The sequence below is a fragment of the Uranotaenia lowii genome, unplaced genomic scaffold (assembly GCF_029784155.1).
Source record: "Uranotaenia lowii strain MFRU-FL unplaced genomic scaffold, ASM2978415v1 HiC_scaffold_39, whole genome shotgun sequence".
Taxonomy (NCBI): domain Eukaryota; kingdom Metazoa; phylum Arthropoda; class Insecta; order Diptera; family Culicidae; genus Uranotaenia; species Uranotaenia lowii.
Window position 1 is genome coordinate 123,292 of NW_026598300.1, and position 20,065 is coordinate 143,356.

The following is a 20,065-nucleotide window of genomic DNA, read 5'->3' on the forward strand; positions in this document are numbered from 1 at the left end:
GTTGTTTGGCGATTTATGCGAACTTTTTTTCAACTTTAAAGTTCGTTTAACTACTTAAAAATTGAGCTGAAAAGAAGTTGTATAAGCATACTCGATTAAGCTGATTAAACCTGATAGAGGAATGTTATCCGAACTTTTGGTTGCTTGGGTCACATGCTCCGATTATGATGCATGGACGGATTAGTTCACATGGTCCGTTTATATTGCATGATCTGATTATGTTACATGATCCGATTATGTCACATGGTCGATTATGTTGAATGATCGGATTATGACACATTGTCGATTATGTTGCGTTGTCGGATTGTCACATGGTTGATTATGTTGCATGATCGGAATGTATCACATGATCAATTATGTTGCATGGTCGGATTATGTCACATAGTCGAGATTATATTGCATATTCAGATTGTGTCACATGGTCCGATAATGTTGCATGATCGGATTATGTCATGGTCGATTTTATTGCATGGTTGAATTATGTCGCTTGGTTGGATTATGTTACATGGTCTGATTATGTTGCATGGTCCGATTAGATCACATGGACTGCTTGCTCAGATTATTTCTGGTGATAAGTTTATGTCACATGGTTAAATTCTGTTATATGGTTGAAATTTGTCAGTCAGATATTGCCATTTTTACACTGTCATATGTTGGTCATTTCGGATAAAACACCATAAGTTCTATTATTGAAAAAATGAAAGGCGTTATTCTACGTTTAGTGGTCGTAGCAAAATTACTACCTCTTCCACTTTTCTTGGGTATAATGATGCAAAATAAATTTCGCCATCCACATGAATGAATGAAAATTTTTGAACCTGCCAAATACCTTTCCATGCCGTATTTGTTTCCATTTGTTGGATTCGTTAGCATTAATTGAGAACTTATGCTAACAAAATTGTATTAGGCTCACCTCCCTCCACCTATGTACCTACTCACTGAAAGGAGGATGGAGGAATAGGAAGAGGAGGATAATCATAGAATCATATCAAAATGATTTTCCATGCTAAGTTTTGTCCATTTCTCGGATTTTGGAAAAAAAATTTAATATAAGCTATCCCCTTTTCTTCCTGTATTCCCAATTCTATTCTCCTACTGCCAGAAGGGGATTGTTTCACATAGAAAAGTTCCTCGTATGGAAATACCATCCCATGCCAAATTTGGTTTTATTTGCGCAGTAAATTCTTGAGTTATGCAAAAACTTGAAAGGAAGTACCTTCCCCCCTACCGTTCACCCTATTGAATGAGTAGATGAGAACTTAATATTTTTTCGTACTCAAATTCTTTTTGATGCCAAATTTGGTTTCATTTGCTCGATTAATTCTCGAGTTATGCAAAAAAATTATATCGAAGCCCTCCTTTCCCCCTTTATATCATTCCGCTGAAAAAAAGGCAGGGCTTCAATTTACAATAGAAACACTTCTCGTATCAAAATACATGTTAAATATGGTTCCATTTGCTCTATCGGCTCTCCAGTTTTACTGAAAATTGTAAGGGAGACCTCTCCTCCCCCTTTTCATCAACCTCTTTGAAGGAATGAGAGATACCAAATATTGATAGAAGCATTTTTCGTACCCAAATATCGTTCCATGCCAAATTTGGTTTCATTTGCTGTTGAAGTTCTCAAGTTTTGTAGTAAAAATTGTATGAAACTCTCCTCCCTCTTTCTTTTCTCCCCGCTGAAAGGAGGAAGGGTTCTCAAACAATCATTAGAACATATCAAATTCCCAAATATCCGCCCATGCCAAATTTGGTTCCATTTGCTTAATCTGTCTTTAAATTAAAGTCTGCTTCATTTAATATTGGAACAAATTCTTTTGCTCATTGTGGCGCTCCTAGTGGACGAATTTGGAAACTTTTTTCACCCACGTGTCGGGAAATTAATTACCTTTCACCATGTATTTATGTCATAACACCAAACGATAGCATTTTGTAAACAACCGCCATGGAAGCCGAACGGAGAGATCAAATTGTGCACAGTTTTCTTGAAAATCCATTGTTGTCGGCATCGAAGCTAGCTAAACAGCTTAAAATGCCCAGAAATATCGTATGGCGTGTTATCAAGCAGTACAAGGAAACATTGACGACGGCTCGGAAGCCGCATTCGAAGCGTCGGAGTGGAACTGTCGACCGGAAACTGCGTGGGAAAGTCATCAAGGCCGTCAAGAGGAATCCCAATCTTTCAGACCGCGATTTGGCCAATAAGTTCCAGGCCGCTCACAGTACGGTGCGACGAATTCGTCTCCGGGAAGGAATAAGGTCATTCCGAGCCAGCAAACAGCCTAATCGGACGCTGAAGCAGAACAATGTGGCCAGAATCCGTGCTCGAAAGCTGTACGACCAAGTGCTGACCAAGTTCGACGGATGTAAAATCTGCTTCATTTAATATTGGAACACAAACAATTGCGTGTAGTTCAGTCATTTATTAACGAATTCATAATTTGTTTTTCATACAAATGTAGCATTTTCTTTACTCTTTCATAAAAAAAAAAATTTAAAAAATTATTCATTTTAAGCTGTTTAGCTAGCTTCGATGCCGACAACAATGGGTTTTCAAGAAAACTGTGCACAATTTGATCTCTCCGTTCGGCTTCCATGGCAGTTGTTTACAAAATGCTATCGTTTGGTGTTATGACATAAATACATGGTGAAAGGTAATGAATTTCCCGACACGTGGGTGAAAAAAGTTTCCAAATCCGTCCACTAGGAGCGCCACAATGAGCAAAAGAATTTGTTTCAATATTAAATGAAGCAGACTTTATGTAAAAAATTATAAAAGAGACCCCCTCCCCCCTTTATATCTCCTGGAAAGAGGGAGGGGTCTCAATTAATAATAAAAATATTTTTAGTATCCAAATACCCTCCCATGCCAAAATTGATTCTATTAGCTTAATTAGTTTTTGAGTTATGTAAAAAATTATGAAAGAGGCTCACCCTTTGTACTGGAAAGAGGGAGGGGCCTCAAATAACCATTGAAATATTTTTCGTATCCAAATACCTTCCCATGCCAAATTTGGTTCCAATATCTTAATTAGTTCTCGAGTTATATCAAAAATTGTAAGGTAGCCCCCTCCCCCAAGCCTATGACCCCACTCAATGGAGGGAGGGGTACCAAATATTAATGGGATTATTCCTTGTTCGATACCATTATCTTGATTGGTTTTCGAGTTATGCAAAAAATGATCTTTTATTTGGGAGGGCTCCCCCTTTATGAGAGAGGAAGGGATCTCAGACCACAATAGGAACCTTTCCCCGCCTCCAATACCTCCACCTGCCAAGTTTCACGCAAATCGGTTCAGTAGTTTCGGAGTCTATAGGGAACAGACAGACAGATATGTAAGTCTTACTGATCGATAGTGGGAGGGGTTTTCAATACAAAAATTAGTTTATTATGTTAAAAATTGTAGGTAGCGTACGTTTTTCGTTTTCGATTAAGATCTCTCGAATATTTAGTTTAGTCCGCCGCTGAAATCCGCACAGTTGACGAGAACCTTGGCTGGCAGCAAGTGAAGACGCTGGCTCCGGATCGCCAGCAGTGGAGATCTTTTATCTCAGCCCTATGCGTCTGTCAATTGGCGCCGGACCCTTAGGTAATATTTAGTTTCGTTACAATAATTTGGACACCCTCCGTTTGAAAAATTAGAAAGAATTCAGTATGAGTTGTTTCCTAGTTAGGTACTATGTCAGTTTGATCACCCTTTTATGGTAATACAAAAAATACGACTGCATTTTCCATTATAAGAATTTATACGCACCAATATGATGTTCCTTCCTGAACCACTGTGCAATGCTTGTGAACCCGTTTTTATAAAATTTCCTTTAAAATCGTTCGAATTAAGTTATATTTCATGTTAACTTCGTATGGGACTCCCCTTCCATAAAATGTGAGGGTCTTGAAACTATTAAATCCTTAGCTCGAAAAACTTTCGAGTATCAAATTTCAAGTCATACAGTGTCACAAAAAGTTCACCTCCTTTTTATGCAAACCTGGATCAAAGATTGAAATTTTGAAAACCTGTCCAACTTGTTTAACATATTGCTTTATTGCCAAATAATCCAACATTAATTTCGTTAAGGGGACTTGGAAGGTTCCGTTTTTTGAATTGCAACTGTATAATGTTCAGCTGCAGAAAAGACAGCTTTGATTGCCACTAACAATCGGACTTCATTATTGTTACCAGTTACAAGACCCTTAATTTGAGCTTTCTCGTTATCTGCCCCAGTAAGCCATGACAAGCTGTAACATCGTTTTTTTTTTGTGGTGTACCTTCTTTGAAAAAGCTTTGATGGTGATTGTTCCTACTAACGGTGTTATTCCGCCTACTTAGCTGGCCTACTAGATAGTTGAAACTTAACAGCCCCGTTGCAACTTGATACGGTTGCGTACGCTCAAGATAGCGGTGGATTTGTTTTTTTTTTTTAGGGTTTTCTTCCAGGCTTAAAAAATGCATCATAAAAACCATTTCTCAAGTAAGTGATTCTTGTTTTCGTGTATCCATTCTTTCGGACGTGCATTGTCGTTTTGTGCAGTTCGTTGCGCCATATTGATATTAGGTTTCAAAGATTTCTTCATGAGTAAGCTGACGGGTAAAAAGGAAATGACATAATTTGGTGAGGGCTTTCAGGGTGGAAAAGCCACGTGTCTACTTGTTTCACTTTCTGAACTTTGAGATTGCTTGTTGATTAGTTGATCCTTTAGATCCTTCAAAATCTAAATATACTCAAACATACACCAATTTCCATCTTAAGCATAGTACCAGATGGATTCGATATTATGGCTCGTGGTTAAGAAGACTAGAATTATATCTCCTAGGCCAAGACCATTAGTTAATGGTTTAATTTTGAATTTAGAAAAACTAAATTGTTCCCCATCATGTGAAATTCGTGTTCCTATGATCTTCACTTAAAAATCTCTACTGCGCAACAGTAGGCTTCAATTCCGTTTTGACACATTTTTCTGCTTTACTTTTCACGTTCAGCCTACTTTGACGAACAAACCGCCAGCTACAGTAGTCACACGTTTAATTAGCTCGTTTCAAACGGTAGAGTTTATTTCGGTCTCCGGCTGTCAAGCGAATCACTGCTCTGAAAGGAGGGGGAAAACGAGTGCACTCGATCACATGTTGCGTTTAATTAACCATCATGTTGCGCTTATGTGAAATGAAGCGGAGGAAGAGTTCACCTAAACAAAACAAAAAGGGAAAAGAAATTATACACCCTACAACTGCTTCGGAAAACATTCGAGGTGCACTTGGCGATCCTGCCGCCCAGTTTTAGGGCGCTAGACCACAGATGTCGCCACCGATTCAGTGTCATATTTATTCTTGATTTTTGCGGGAACGAAAATATCACTGTGTTTGACGCACTGCTTCTTAAAGTAAATAGTGCTAGCAGCGACGAAAATAGATCCAGGGCCTCCTATGCTCGGTTGTCTAGTTTTGTTTTGGTGGCGAACCTTTTTCGGGGCACCAATTAATCTACACGCTCCGTGCAGTGAGTTCGTGTGTTAATGGCCAGAGCCAAATCCTACATATAGCCATCAAAAATTAACACGCAAAGATTGGGAAGGTCACCACCGCTCACGGCGGAAGAGCATCCAATTTGGAGCCCTAAAGAACGATTTGACCGGTGTGTGGCGACAACTCGCTAACCGGAGCCATTAGCCTGGTGACGCCCCTCGCGGAAATGGTCAAAGAAATTAGTTTGGGCGTGATAATTGATTAGTTTACCAGAACAAAATCACAACAGCCGGATAAACTATCTGAGAATCTATATAAATGAATATCTATCTGCCTGTCTGTTCGTCTGTTACTTATACCTAAACTCGTCTCTATAATAATTTGAGACCTCTCCTTCTCTCAGAAACAGGGTGAGGGGCACACAAACCTAAGAAACATTTTCGAATAACTCGAGAACTGATCAAGCAAACGGAACCAAATTGGGCATGGGAGTGAATTAGATCATGAGGAATGTTTTAAAATGGTTTGGTAGGTACCCCTTCCTTCTTTTATCGGGGATAAAGGAAGTGTGGAGGGGGACTCCCATAACATTTTTTTCGCATAACTGGAGAGTAGTCTGCCCCAATTTTGTATGGAAAACTTAAAACTTGCTAAAATTGATCCTAGACCTAAATCTTATACCAAACTTGAGCCAGATCGGATCACGGGAAGGGGTCGCTCAACGAGCCTGAAATTTGTATGGGATTTTGAGACATTTTGTTCTGGAGGAACATGAAAATCCAGTTTCTTCTGAATATGAATTACATATCGAGTTGCGGTAAATGCATTTAAAAGTCTGCATAAAGCGATGTTTGTACTTTGAAAATCTTCAGGAAATATTCAAACTGAACCGAAACGATTCTGGAAGTATTGTAATCCCAAACGGAAGTCTAATTCAATACCGAAAAATGTTTCGTACTGCTCTAAAAATGCAAACAATTTAGAAGAGGCTCCTGCAGCAACCTAACGCCTGCTTTTCATTATTGGTGCATCCATGCCGAAAAATTGTGGTGGGCAGCTTTATATGAAAAAAAAATTGAGACCGACATAATAGGTAGCGTTTTTTATTCCTATACCCTTAAGGAAAACCAGAACTTTTATTAAAAGCTCTTGTAATCGAAAGCTCAGGGTTTAACTTATCAAAACCTTCGAGTCTCATCAAGGTTTCTGAAATCACAGAATAATCTGTAATTTCTCAGAATTTTTATCAAATTTTTGTCACAGAATTTGTGTCACAGATGACAGAATACTAAATTTTTTCACAGAATCCACAGAATACATTTTTTTGTACATATTTTTGAAATTATGAATATTAAAAAACGATTTAATTGGTGAATATTTAACTTGAATTTTCTGTAAAATTCATGACAACAAAATCACAGAAAATCGTCACGGTTTTTTTATTCTCGGAAACCATGTCTTATAGTCGAAACTCGGTAGAGGGCTGATCAGCATTTCAATGAGACCTCAACAAAAAGTTTTTCTAGAAAAATAAAGCGAACAATTTTATATTTATATTTGAATTAATTAATTCCTCAAATAAATATTTTCATATTTTCTCTATTCTTTATGAAAATTATACATTAAAAATTTGGATGCTTGAAGAATTGAACATGAGCCTTCCAGATGATAGCTGAACACGTTACCTTTGTGTCATGACCTGGGACTGAATTCATGTTATTTTCTGTTTTTGTCATGAAAAGTTGTTGAATTTGAAAACATATTTTTTATTGCTCATATATTCTATGAATCTTTCCTGTAATGTTTCACTTTTATTTCAGCCTAAAGCAGCCCTCAGGCAATATCCTTCTTACAACAATTACAACAATTTAAAAGATCGATCTTGAAGAGATCGATCCTTTTGCTTCGATTTTTTAGGTGGATCGATCCTGGAACCATTCAGCTGAATCGATCGTGGAAATCGATCTTTTCTAGGAGATTGAACAATCCTAATGCAGATGATCTTAAAATATTCCTTCCCCTTCGTTCTCCGAAGGATTGCTTAGTTTAGGAAAATGCGCTATACCGATTTTCAGAGTTGTAAAAGTTACGGACTGAAAATTAACGTATCTAAGTATAAGGTTACATCATTTTCTCGGAATATAACGAACATGATGTACGAGTATCGCTTGGAAAACAGCTTGATAATTACAAGGAAGACATCGGTAAAAGATCTTGGAGTCGAATTGGTCAGAGAACTAAATTCCACGAAACATATAGAACAAGTGGTAGCCAAAGCAAACTCTACGTTTGGAATGATCAGCAGAATTTGTCATGAGTTGAATGACCCATATACTATCGTGAAAATCTATGTTGGATTAGTTTGTGCAACAATTGAGTACGCAAATATTGTTTGGCAACCGTATTAGGTACAACGTCCACATTAAAAGATTAGAAAGAGTCCAAAAAAAATTCCTCAGATACGCACTTACAAACCTTGGATGGCAAGAGACAATGCCGGATTATCGTGCCGTGTGCATGTTGGTCGGATTAGATTCGCTCGAAAGTCGTAGAAAATCAATCGACGTATTGTTTCTGAATCGCTAGTGTAATGGGTAGTTGTTTAAGGACTTAACGAACAAACCTGAATAAAGATATTCAGCTAACATGAAATCGTCATAGATAATCCAAATCGATTATTAATATATTTTCAATAACCATCGTAAACAAGTTGGTATTGAGTAATTTTCTATCATTCATTTACGACAAGCTTTGCCCAAAAATAGTTAAGTCGGATAGCAGTTTAGTCAATTCGTAAATATGTCTCTAAAAAGTTGGGTATATGGTAATTCGACATTTTCGATTTGAGTGAACTGATTTACGATAAATGGGCGGTCCATCGATTGAAACTCTATCCGATCTTTTTCTTCCTTTGACCGGTTCGTAAAAAGAAAATCTCACCTATAGCTATAGCGTGGATCATATCAACTGATGAGTTGATATCGTGGTAAGATACCAGACTGCGAACTTGGAGGACTGGAATTCATATCTCGGTCGAGGAAATATTTTTTCGTTCTACTCAAATTACTTAAAATCGTTTATTTTGCATATTGTGGGGCTTGTTATTGTTGATATATCGTCTACACTTTTATAGCTATATGCTATCTTGGTAAATTTCATCTGGTACAATTTTTTGGATAATTCCGTTGTTCCTGCGATAAACCATCTTAAATATTTGCTGGGTAACTCTATTCCACTATTGAAACCTACGTTTTCAATAAATTTCTTACTATCAGAAGAAAAATTCCAAAATATGAGGAGCGATGTTTGGTAGCGAAAATAACAATAAGTCTCCCGAAGTATTTCACTAGCAATTTGGGGTCAATAAAAGTTCAAAGATAATAATTCAAACAATGATCTATAAATAACAACACATCCTGATGTATCAAATAATAGAAATGTCGTAAATTAATCTATCGATAGGCTTAGCACTTCAGTAAGCGTCAGATAACACTTCCATCCAAGGTTTTTTGAAACACGAGGTTCTCCGACTTTCACAGTAAGTAGGCGAGGAGTGAGCGGGGCTCTCAATGAGCCCTATAACATAAGATTATTTGCTCAGCTTGTCCGTGGTTTGTTTGTAAACAAATCCATGAGTTCCGCAGTTGCATAGCCTAAATAGCCAAAATGGCTGAATCGGGAATTTCATATTCGGTAACACCTCCTATATATACACACACACCTCGCTTCCATCGAGGTTGTAGTGATTGGTCGCGAGTAAATGTAGCTTTCAAATATCGCAGTTAGGGAAAATGATGAGTGAGGGTTTTCCCCAATAAATGCAACCTTCAAAGCCGACGACAGCGTCACTTTTTTCGTTTATGCGCTCAGTTTTGAATCGATAGTGCCCCAGATTTGATCTGTAAATGGACGTCAGGTTTGACAGTGTGAGCGAGTGAGGTAGAAAAACACTGACTACGAAATATGTTCTCATGTATGTGCAGTTCAAAAAACGAACACACACATATAGGATCTCAGTGAATCTTTATGTTTCTTTGAAGAGATCTAACTTTACTTAATTCTAAGGCGTACATCTTTCAAGGACATGATGGCTAGCATCTTACAAATGCTAAAACCACTAACCTACAGAAAGAGTACTATGTATTCCGTGACCGAGATTCGATCTCATGACTTCTGATTTAGAAGACTTTAACAGTAGTTGTTCGACCATTGTTTGTTTTTTATGCAAAAAAAACAAATTTAAAGTCAATATTTCTTTCATAACCCTTAAAGGGGTTATTGCCTACTTTGGTGTCTTGAGATGAAAGTTCCATCATAAATTGGGCTAAATTTTCAAATATTTATTTGAAAAATTGGTGAAATTTTAACGCGTTTTGATGTGCTATTTGTTGATTTCTGTTGAAAAATGGCAATGGTCGGTAGCTTTGAAATCAGATTTTATATTATTTACAAAAAAAAAAACCGAAAAATATAGATTTGAGAAATCTGAACAAATTCATGTATTTTTAACTGTTAAAAATGAAAACAATTTTGGATAGACCTAAGAACCCCCGGCCCAAATTGTCGAATAGCTAAAAAACAATCCCCACAGCTTAATTTTCGTGTTGAAATTACTTGAAAATATTCACGTTTTGGCTTGGTCAAGCCGAGAATTGCGATCTTAATATTTTTTTTTTTATCATGGACCTATAAAAAAAAACCTCATGACTCAATTATCGGTTTGGCACGATTTAAAAAAAAAAAACTGCACAGGGAGCGGAAGAGCCGCAGCTTATCATTCAAAGAGCCGCAGGTTACCGACCACTGGTTCTGGTTCGATGGACCACAAAGTGGAAACCGCTTTGAAATGTATATTCTAATCTAAAATCTGAAGTTTGAATCTTCAATCTTAAACGGCAGGCCTTATCGTGATTTTTTGGAAATCTGATTTTTATTTTGAAAGTTGGATTTATTTTAATTATTTGACCATTTGCGTCGGGAGTCTTAAAATCTTCCTCCAAATTGAAAATTGGGTTCATTTTTACGACTTGAAAACATATGTATTTTTTCAGATTTTTAATATTTATATTTTTGGAATAAGATTAGATTTTTTTTGTGTTAAAATAAAACCAAATTTCAAAGCTACATAACTCTATTATCTTTCAACGGAAAGCTAAAAAAATAACATCAAAACGCATTGAAATTTGGTAAAATTTTGAAATAAAATGCATACAAATTTTGCGTAATGATTTTTAACATTAAATATTGTAAAAACTTTAAATTGTGTCTGTGTGTTAAGGTACCGCGCGTGCTACTTGCATATGTGAGTGCAATTTTTCGATCGTTGTTTGTTTCCAGTGCAAACAAAGCGATTTATGGTCATTATTTCTCACATAACTCTTAAAATAGTTAATGACCCACGTTGGCGTCTTCAGATGAAAGTTGCATCATAAATTGGGCAATACAATGATATTTTCGCAGAATTTTTCGGAATGCAGACGATATTTTTAGACACTATTTAATTAAAGCTTATTAACAATTTACGTTTCGTAGTTTCGTACGATTTTGTACTATTGTATTCGATTTCCAATTTACGACTTCCGTTGAAAAATAATGGGCCTATGAAATATGGTTTTACTTTATCTATATATATAAAAATGAATGTTTGTCTGTCTGTCTGTTCCCTATAGACTCGGAAACTACTGAACCGATCATCGTCAAAATTGGCATCTGAGGGTTTTTGAGGCCGGGGATGGTTTCTGTAATAGTCAAATTTCCATCCGACTTAAGGGAAGGGGGTCTTCCATACAAAATTTGTAGTTTTTCGAAACAAATTAAAGTCATGACATCCATTTTCTTGAGATTTTTTTTTCCTTTGGGCGGTTTGTTTTTCGTCTCTATGGTCGAGGCGTCGCGAGCCAAAGGAAAGTAACCCAGGCATAGCATACTGATCAGTAGGAATATTTTGGCGCGTATTTCTCAACCAAGCATATTTTCTTTGAGGGGTTTGTTTTTCGTCTCCATGGGCGAACAAACGTCGTTGCAAGAAGATAGTAACCAAAGCACACTGTTCATTGATTGCTGGAAAATTTAACAATAAGGCACCTGTTTCTCAAACACGTGGGGCGATATGCAACCTAGATGTGTTTTTTTCTTGCTTATTTGATTTGTACACAGCACGTAGTGATAAATGACGCCTAGATATGACACGGATTGATATTTTATCAATCGAATCAAAACCAACTGAAAGATTTGCAAAAATACTTCAATATTTAGTTCGTGTTAATGTAGGCAGCATTTGACTTTTCATTCAAGGAACATTAGAACATGTTCAAACGTTCAACTTTTTCTGTTAAAAAAAATTGAAAATTATGTTTTCTTCTAGAAATTGTTACTTCGGCCCAAATACACAACTGGAACGAATTTAGAAATGAAAATGGGAGCTTTTTATTTTAAATAATTCTGAAAAAACCATCGTACTTTTTGCTTACATACCAATTCAAATACGTACTTAACATGAAAAGTGTTTTTGTGTTACATGGCTGCATAAAAGAGACTTTTGATCCGCTTCGTTTTTGAAAAGCGAGACTTTAGTTAGAACTGATATTCAACTGGACGCAAAATTTTTAAAAGAAATTTTTAGTTTACCCTTAAAGTGTTAAAAACAATATTCCCTTCTGTCAACTTACACGGTGGGGCAAGGACAAACGTCGAACTTTTAAGAAATTCATTTGCAAAATTATTCAAAATGTTGGAAAGACCAGAAGGGGTATTCCGAATATTGAAAGTCCAGCGGATATTGAACAGCATTCGTTAAAAGTGGAGTAACCAACATAAATTTATATTGCAGGAATACTGCAGATCGATCAGTGAAACTTGATAGAACAAAATCAGGAATTCGTATTAAATCCATTTTAAAGCCATTACTCTGACGCATCTGTAAAAAAGCTTTGCATTGAGACTTGCCCCAATATACGAGACAAATGTAAACTTAGAAATTTGTTTTTGCCAACATTTTTGAATATTTGACTTTCAAAAAGAAAATAAAAAAACGCTGAGAACTTATTTAGTGATGCAACTGGTATTTTTTTTAAATATTTATATGTTTACCGTAGTAAGTTTATTTAAAAAAAAAATTTGCACTGTATTTAAAACATAACTAATTTAATATATTTTTCATTACCATGATAAGTGCTGTTTGGGTATTGAGCCGGTTAAATTTGCCTACCTTCTTCAAGCAGTGGGGGACAAAATTGAAAAAGATGGGAGAGCTCCCATGTAAATTTAAGATAAAGAGCTTTTCAAAGAAGGGACCATATTTAAAAAGGTTATTTTGAGTACAGAGTACAAATTTCAGATCTGGAAAAAAGAGTTTAGAAATCAAGTTTCAGTAAATAATATATACCATCTTTGAATTGCAATTCAGAACTGCAGCTGCAGCTCTCATTTCAAAGTTGTTGGTTCTGAAGTATGATGAAGTTTGATTTAATAAATGATCTCTAAAATCTAAATTTGAATAAATTTTTACAAATTACATTTATTTCCGGAAGGTGTAGCAAAGCACAACGGGTCAGCTAGTTTACAATAAATTCAATCGGATGTAACTCGAAAAACTTTTTTTTTAGAAATATGTAAATATACAAAAGTCGTAATTATAAACCCAATTTTCAATTTTGGGAAGATCGAAAGACCCAAGTCGCAAACCCGTCAGATAATCAAAAAATACCCAGTTGTAAAAGTATATTGCAAAATCGATGTTCCTCAAGGGAATCGATTGAGGTCGCTTCTTTTCAATAGATAACTTTAACTCTTCATGGCATGTTTTTCTTTTCTTTTGAAACTCACCTGCAATGGTGGACAGCTCTGGCGGTTGTCCTTCCGGATGGCCAGCTCGTACCAGGGAATAATGGGCTTATTCCGGAGAGCTGACTGGCTGCCGACTTTTTGCTGTTCGAGCAGCTGCTGTTCCGTCGTGGTTCCGGAGGAGCTCCGCAGAAGGTGAGCATCGTTCAGGGATGTGGTGGATTTGCTTTCGCTGCCGCCGATTCCACCATTGCGGACATCCATCCGCGGATGTCCCAACGTGGAATAACCACGGGACCGTCTGCCGCCGGATGTTTGTTGCGGATCGTCCTGCGGCAGAACGTTGAGCAGTTCGGCACTTTTGTGTACTTTGGAGTAGCTGCCGTCGTAGCCGGAATCGGTATCGCTCGATTGACTGCCATTGTTGAGGGGAAGGAATCTCTTTGGCTCTTCGTAGATGATCTCCGATCGGGAGTTGGAGTAGGACTTTCGATACTGGATCGAGTTGGATTGTTTCGGTGGGATCGAGGGTTTGAAGGATACCGTGTCTTCCATGGGAACTAGGAATCCACTAAGGCTGCTTGCCTTACCACTCCCTGGCAGAGGGTTCGAATAAGTTGACGATCCCGAGGAACAATTGTCAACACTTTCGGGCGTTGACGAACGATAGCTGTTCCTTAGTTTGCCATACGGGGGACTCTCGGGCCTTGGGAATAAACTGTTTCCGTTCTCGGACGATTTCGATTGAATAAATTTGAGCTCGGTAATGTACTGGGGGCTTTTGAGCGACGGCATTTCAAAGTCGTACGATAGATTTTCCATGCTGGATTGCGTCAAGTTGACGTAATCGAGATCATCGATGTCCTTGAGAAGAGTACTTTTGAGCGGCTTGAACGTTTCGTAAGTGAGCGTTGCCGTTGCGTACAGGTCGTCTTCGTTTTTGTCCTCGAGGGAACTTCGCTTCGGGGGGACGGGCATTACTTTCGACAGCTCAGAGCTGGTTCTCGGTGGAACCGGCGGCGGAACACAAATCAGCGAAGCGGAGGAACTCTTGTTGTAGCCGAGGCCACTGCCATTGGTTGCGGAACCGGCGTTCTCGTATAGCGGCCCCGATGATCCGGTACTTCGCCTCGCACTGGCCAGCTGTTCCGATCGGCTGGTGCTTCGGGCAAGTCCCCTGGTGCGAATCGTCGCAAATCCTTCGGGTCCGGTCGGCTTCACGAGACTCATTTTGGTGCTGCTTCTGCTGTTAGTTGAGTTCAATTGGTGTCACTAGGAAATACTTCACCATGCCAGATATTCCTGAGTTCAAGCCTGTGGTCAAACTTGTTCCTGAAAAGAAACAATAAAACTAATTTAGCTGATTGATTTCAATATATTTTTGTTTTTATTGCTGGTTATGGATCTTTGATTTGAAGGATTTTCGAGTACCAGACGTAAAAAATCTGTTACATTACAAGTTTAATCATAAATTTTGTTCAGTGTTGTATTTATTACTAACTGTCGAGGCCTACTAACTTAACGTCAAAAACGATACGAACAAAGTACGTCATGAAGCTCTCTAGGACAATGTGCTTGCTTCAATTAACTGTTTTGCGTAATTGTTCCAGCGCGAATACTAACCTAACGATCAATTAACTTGATAGCAACCGCCATTTGTAGAGTTGCCAGCAAACAAGCATCAGACAACTGACATACAAAACCTGAGCCGCTCGCTGGGGAATGAGTGATAGCCTCGACTCCCTGCAAGACTATCAAGGAACCGGTTCTCGGAAGCAAGCACCAACAACAGCGAAGAAGTTCTCGAGAAAGAGAAAACAAACTCCCGCCCAGGTTGGTTGGTGAAGCTCCAGCCGAATCAAGGTCGTGCTGGCTAAGTCCTCGCAGGGCAGGTCGTATCATGGACTGTGTCTGTCTTTCTGTCTGCCATTGACAAACTCCACGGGCGTTACCTTGCCAAGGTGAAATCACCTGTGCGATCTTTTCCTCGAACAGGCACCGCGGTAAGATTGACTCAGCCCAACGTCGTCGTCGGTAAATTTCTCGAAACTTTCAACGGAAATTTCAACAAAAAGTGAATATTGCGAATTCCTCAGCGGTCACATTACGGCGGAATTATTGGAGCCATTTAAAGTTGGCACCCAAGTCGGGTGACATCAAAATACTCAGTCGTCCACAAATATTGAAGTCAATTAAAGAGTTTTGCACTTTTCCAATTTTGGCAAGCAACCATCAACGAATGCTGGGTGCCATTAAACGAAACATTCACCCCAGCTAGCTCCTTTTTGCGAGGATCGTAGTTGTTGTTTTTGTTGACTTCTGTTTCACCACTGTTATCGGTCGGTTGCCATGAGCGACAGACATTCGGCAGGCGACGGCAATTATGTACACAGGCATATACGTTTCGGTTCTTAATGATTTGGCGTTAGTCAAATGTCAAACGACGAAGCGCGTATCCGTCATCACTCACCGTCCAAGTAGGCTATGAATGGTTTGTGACGCCGGCATAGTTCCGTATAAGAAGTTTCGCTACACTTTATTGCCGGAGCCGGACTATTGGAAAATTTGACAGTTATAGACTATTCTAAACATCTCTAGACATTTAAACTTTTTTCATTCATTGTCATATTTGATATACTTTAATTTTTGTAATTTTTGCATAATTTGTAAACTTTGCTACTTTCGTCATTTTTGTCATTTTTGTCATTTTTGTCATTTTTGTAATTTTTGTAATTTTTGTCATTTTTGTCATTTTTGTCATTTTTGTCATTTTTGTCATTTTTGTCATTTTTGTCATTTTTGTCATTTTTGTCATTTTTGTCATTTTTGTCATTTTTGTCATTTTTGTCATTTTTGTCATTTTTGTCATTTTTGTCATTTTTGTCATTTTTGTCATTTTTGTCTTTTTTGTCATTTTTGTCATTTTTGTCATTTTTGTCATTTTTGTCATTTTTGTCATTTTTGTCATTTTTGTCATTTTTGTCATTTTTGTCATTTTTGTCATTTTTGTCATTTTTGTCATTTTTGTCATTTTTGTCATTTTTGTCATTTTTGTCATTTTTGTCATTTTTGTCATTTTTGTCATTTTTGTCATTTTTGTCATTTTTGTCATTCTTGTCATTTTTGTCATTTTTGTCATTTTTGTCATTTTTGTCATTTTTGTCATTTTTGTCATTTTTGTCATTTTTGTCATTTTTGTCATTTTTGTCATTTTTGTCATTTTTGTCATTTTTGTCATTTTTGTCATTTTTGTCATTTTTGTCATTTTTGTCATTTTTGTCATTTTTGTCATTTTTGTCATTTTTGTCATTTTTGTCATTTTTGTCATTTTTGTCATTTTTGTCATTTTTGTCATTTTTGTCATTTTTGTCATTTTTGTCATTTTTGTCATTTTTGTCATTTTTGTCATTTTTGTCATTTTTGTCATTTTTGTCATTTTTGTCATTTTTGTCATTTTTGTCATTTTTGTCATTTTTGTCATTTTTGTCATTTTTGTCATTTTTGTCATTTTTGTCATTTTTGTCATTTTTGTCATTTTTGTCATTTTTGTCATTTTTGTCATTTTTGTCATTTTTGTCATTTTTGTCATTTTTGTCATTTTTGTCATTTTTGTCATTTTTGTCATTTTTGTCATTTTTGTCATTTTTGTCATTTTTGTCATTTTTGTCATTTTTGTCATTTTTGTCATTTTTGTCATTTTTGTCATTTTTGTCATTTTTGTCATTTTTGTCATTTTTGTCATTTTTGTCATTTTTGTCATTTTTGTCATTTTTGTCATTTTTGTCATTTTTGTCATTTTTGTCATTTTTGTCATTTTTGTCATTTTTGTCATTTTTGTCATTTTTATCATTTTTATCATTTTTGTCATTTTTGTCATTTTTGTCATTTTTGTCATTTTTGTCATTTTTGTCATTTTTGTCATTTTTGTCATTTTTGTCATTTTTGTCATTTTTGTCATTTTTGTCATTTTTGTCATTTTTGTCATTTTTGTCATTTTTGTCATTTTTGTCATTTTTGTCATTTTTGTCATTTTTGTCATTTTTGTCATTTTTGTTATTTTTGTCATTTTTGTCATTTTTGTCATTTTTGTCATTTTTGTCATTTTTGTCATTTTTGTCATTTTCGTCATTTTTGTCATTTTTGTCATTTTTGTCATTTTTGTCATTTTTGTCATTTTTGTCATTTTTGTCATTTTTGTCATTTTTGTCATTTTTGTCATTTTTGTCATTTTTGTCATTTTTGTCATTTTTGTCATTTTTGTCATTTTTGTCATTTTTGTCATTTTTGTCATTTTTGTCATTTTTGTCATTTTTGTCATTTTTGTCATTTTTGTCATTTTTGTCATTTTTGTCATTTTTGTCATTTTTGTCATTTTTGTCATTTTTGTCATTTTTGTCATTTTTGTCATTTTTGTCATTTTTGTCATTTTTGTCATTTTTGTCATTTTTATCAAAAATCGACTCAGTCTAATGGTACATTTTTAAATCATTAGTGATTAAATGTTAAAATTCACAATAAAAAAACTGAATATATGTGCAGCTTTCGCAACAACATCAACAACAACAAATGTTAATCATAAATAAATCTTTTTTTTTTTAATAATAGAAGGAGTTAAAAACACTTGAAACCAATTTTTTAAAACCTTAAATTTGAAAAAAAATAAGGTAACATAAAATCAACATCAAACTTATTTTCCTCACTTACAATTTGCATTTCTCCGGGTTTGTTTTGGAAAAAGTGGATGCATCATTTGATGAATACTAATGTTAACATTTTTTAGCTATGCCTACTTTGAAAAATCAAAACATTGGCCATGGTGGCGTGTTTGGTTCTCACCTTGTTGGTTCAGGGTCAGATTATCAAGGGTTTAAAATTTCTAAGCAAGTATAAAATTCATTTTCTGTTTTTTATGAATCTTTTTGTTCAAGGTCTCATGTGGAGGCTGAATAGCCTTCTACTCAGCTTCTTTTATGGACTTTGAAAGTACCGATAAGAACTTAAACTTTCAGCTAAGCAGAATAAGCATTTAAGAATCCGTCCTGTTGAACTTTTGGTTACATTAAATGTAAACATTAATTTACGAAATAGTTTTACTGAGAGTGTCAATAAATTCAATAAACTCAATCAACAAAAGAAAATAATTCCATATTTTTACAAATCAATTTTTGCATCTTTTCCGTCACTTACACTCGAAATTTATCTTTTATTCATCCGGTATGTTTGGATAGTATTCTTCTTGTTCTACCGAAGTAGCAGGCGTGGAACAGCACAATTTTCGTTGTTTTTTTTTATCACATGCATTATAATTTAACAAACAAAATTATGAGGAGTATCCACTTATTTCTCAGATCCTTCGAGAGAAATGAGAAAATCTTCCTCGTTTCTGTGAAATGGATACTTTTTTTCAAATTTAGTATGGTTCGAATCGTGTCTAGTAGGCTGGATAACTTTTGATTGAAAAATCATCGCCTTCTATTTGGGTTTGGTATGGTATAAATATGTTTGTCTGTACGGAAGACAGCTGCGGGGTAACTAAACCGCAATGTTTCTATGTACAATATCAATCGACCGTGAGTTTATTTTCCTTCCCGGGAAGAGGCCATCATCGTTTCAATTGAGTAATGGATAAGCTAGTTGTTTGTTTATATATATCTGCTGGCTGTCCGATCCCTTCGATCGTTTCATTCGTTCAGAGCCAGGCAGGGTATTCAAAAAAAAAAATAAAGGAAATAGGAAAAACACCAAACCAATCACCTTTTCAACTGCGCTGGAAAAACGTGCATTGAACACCCAAACAAATGTTCGGATAGGCCCGTTTTTGGAATGAATTTTTTCGTCGATTGTGGAAGCGCGTGTCCGCAGCAGATGCGTTTCGGTTTCTCCCTCTCTGTTGAACAAATGTTTTCAAAATAATTCCACTCGGTTTGGCCAGCCACTAACTAAACGCCAACCCGACTTGGGTACCAAATAGTTTCCATTTCGAGAATTGAATCGACAACATCGGAAAGAAATAGCCTTTCCAGCTTTTGGCTGGCTGGCATTTAGTCAATTTTATTACCAGCAGCAGAGCGATTTTGTCTTGATGGCGATGATGGACGCTTTTCGATAAAAATGGCATCGGTGCCGTACATTTACCTGCCTTTTCCTTGAACGAGGTTTCCTGCACACACCTAGAAAGGTACAGAAAAGGTAATTAAAAAAAGAAAGAAACGACAACCAGCTGCTTTCCCGCGTGTGAGGGTTTGAATGGATTGACAATTGCAAGCCCACCGCGGTGAATCGAGCGGAAATGAAAGTAGATATCGTTTCGGTTTAAGTGCCTAGTTTTTTTGCTCTCTGCCTCTGAATGACTTTGCCGATTTAATCAAATCAATCGAAACGATTGTGTTAGTTTTATGGGTCGAATAGTTCGCGACAGTAAGGCACGGGTAAGAGTGACAATGCCAATCAAGCCTGAAACAAGAGGCCAAATTTAAGTAGAACGATTTGACTTCGCTTTATTTAATTTGTAAATTGTGAATTTATAAATGTTTCGGGAAAAATTTGTTATTACAAACAACAAACCAATGCAAATTTGGCATTTTCTTTGTATGAAATCCTGGTGTACCACATGGAAGAGGTTTTGGACCACTCGTGTTTTCAATGCTGTTGAACTAACTATCACTACCACAACTGAAGGACTCCAAAGCCAGTTGCAGGATCGATGTTCGTCGTCGTCATCTGGACGTTTTAATCGAAGAACGTCATGATTTTTGATGTTCATGTTGGTTTGATAACAAATATGAAGAATTTCATTAAAGGCCTAGGATGACAACAATCAATTC

General features: G+C 36.4%; 1 protein-coding gene across 1 annotated transcript in view; it reads right to left on the reverse strand.

The window, feature by feature from the left end:
- Window positions 1–19,403, reverse strand: part of LOC129760050 (protein sickie-like) — a 40,195-nt gene extending 20,792 nt beyond the window's left edge. Inside the window, exons 1-2 of the mRNA XM_055757628.1 lie at window positions 19,377–19,403; window positions 13,284–14,573 (exon numbers count right to left, since the gene is read on the reverse strand). Of these exons, the coding sequence (XP_055613603.1) occupies window positions 13,284–14,471 (1,188 nt within the window). The 5' untranslated portion in view covers window positions 14,472–14,573; window positions 19,377–19,403. The remainder of the gene's footprint in view (window positions 1–13,283; window positions 14,574–19,376) is intronic.
- Window positions 19,404–20,065: the final 662 nt, after the last annotated feature.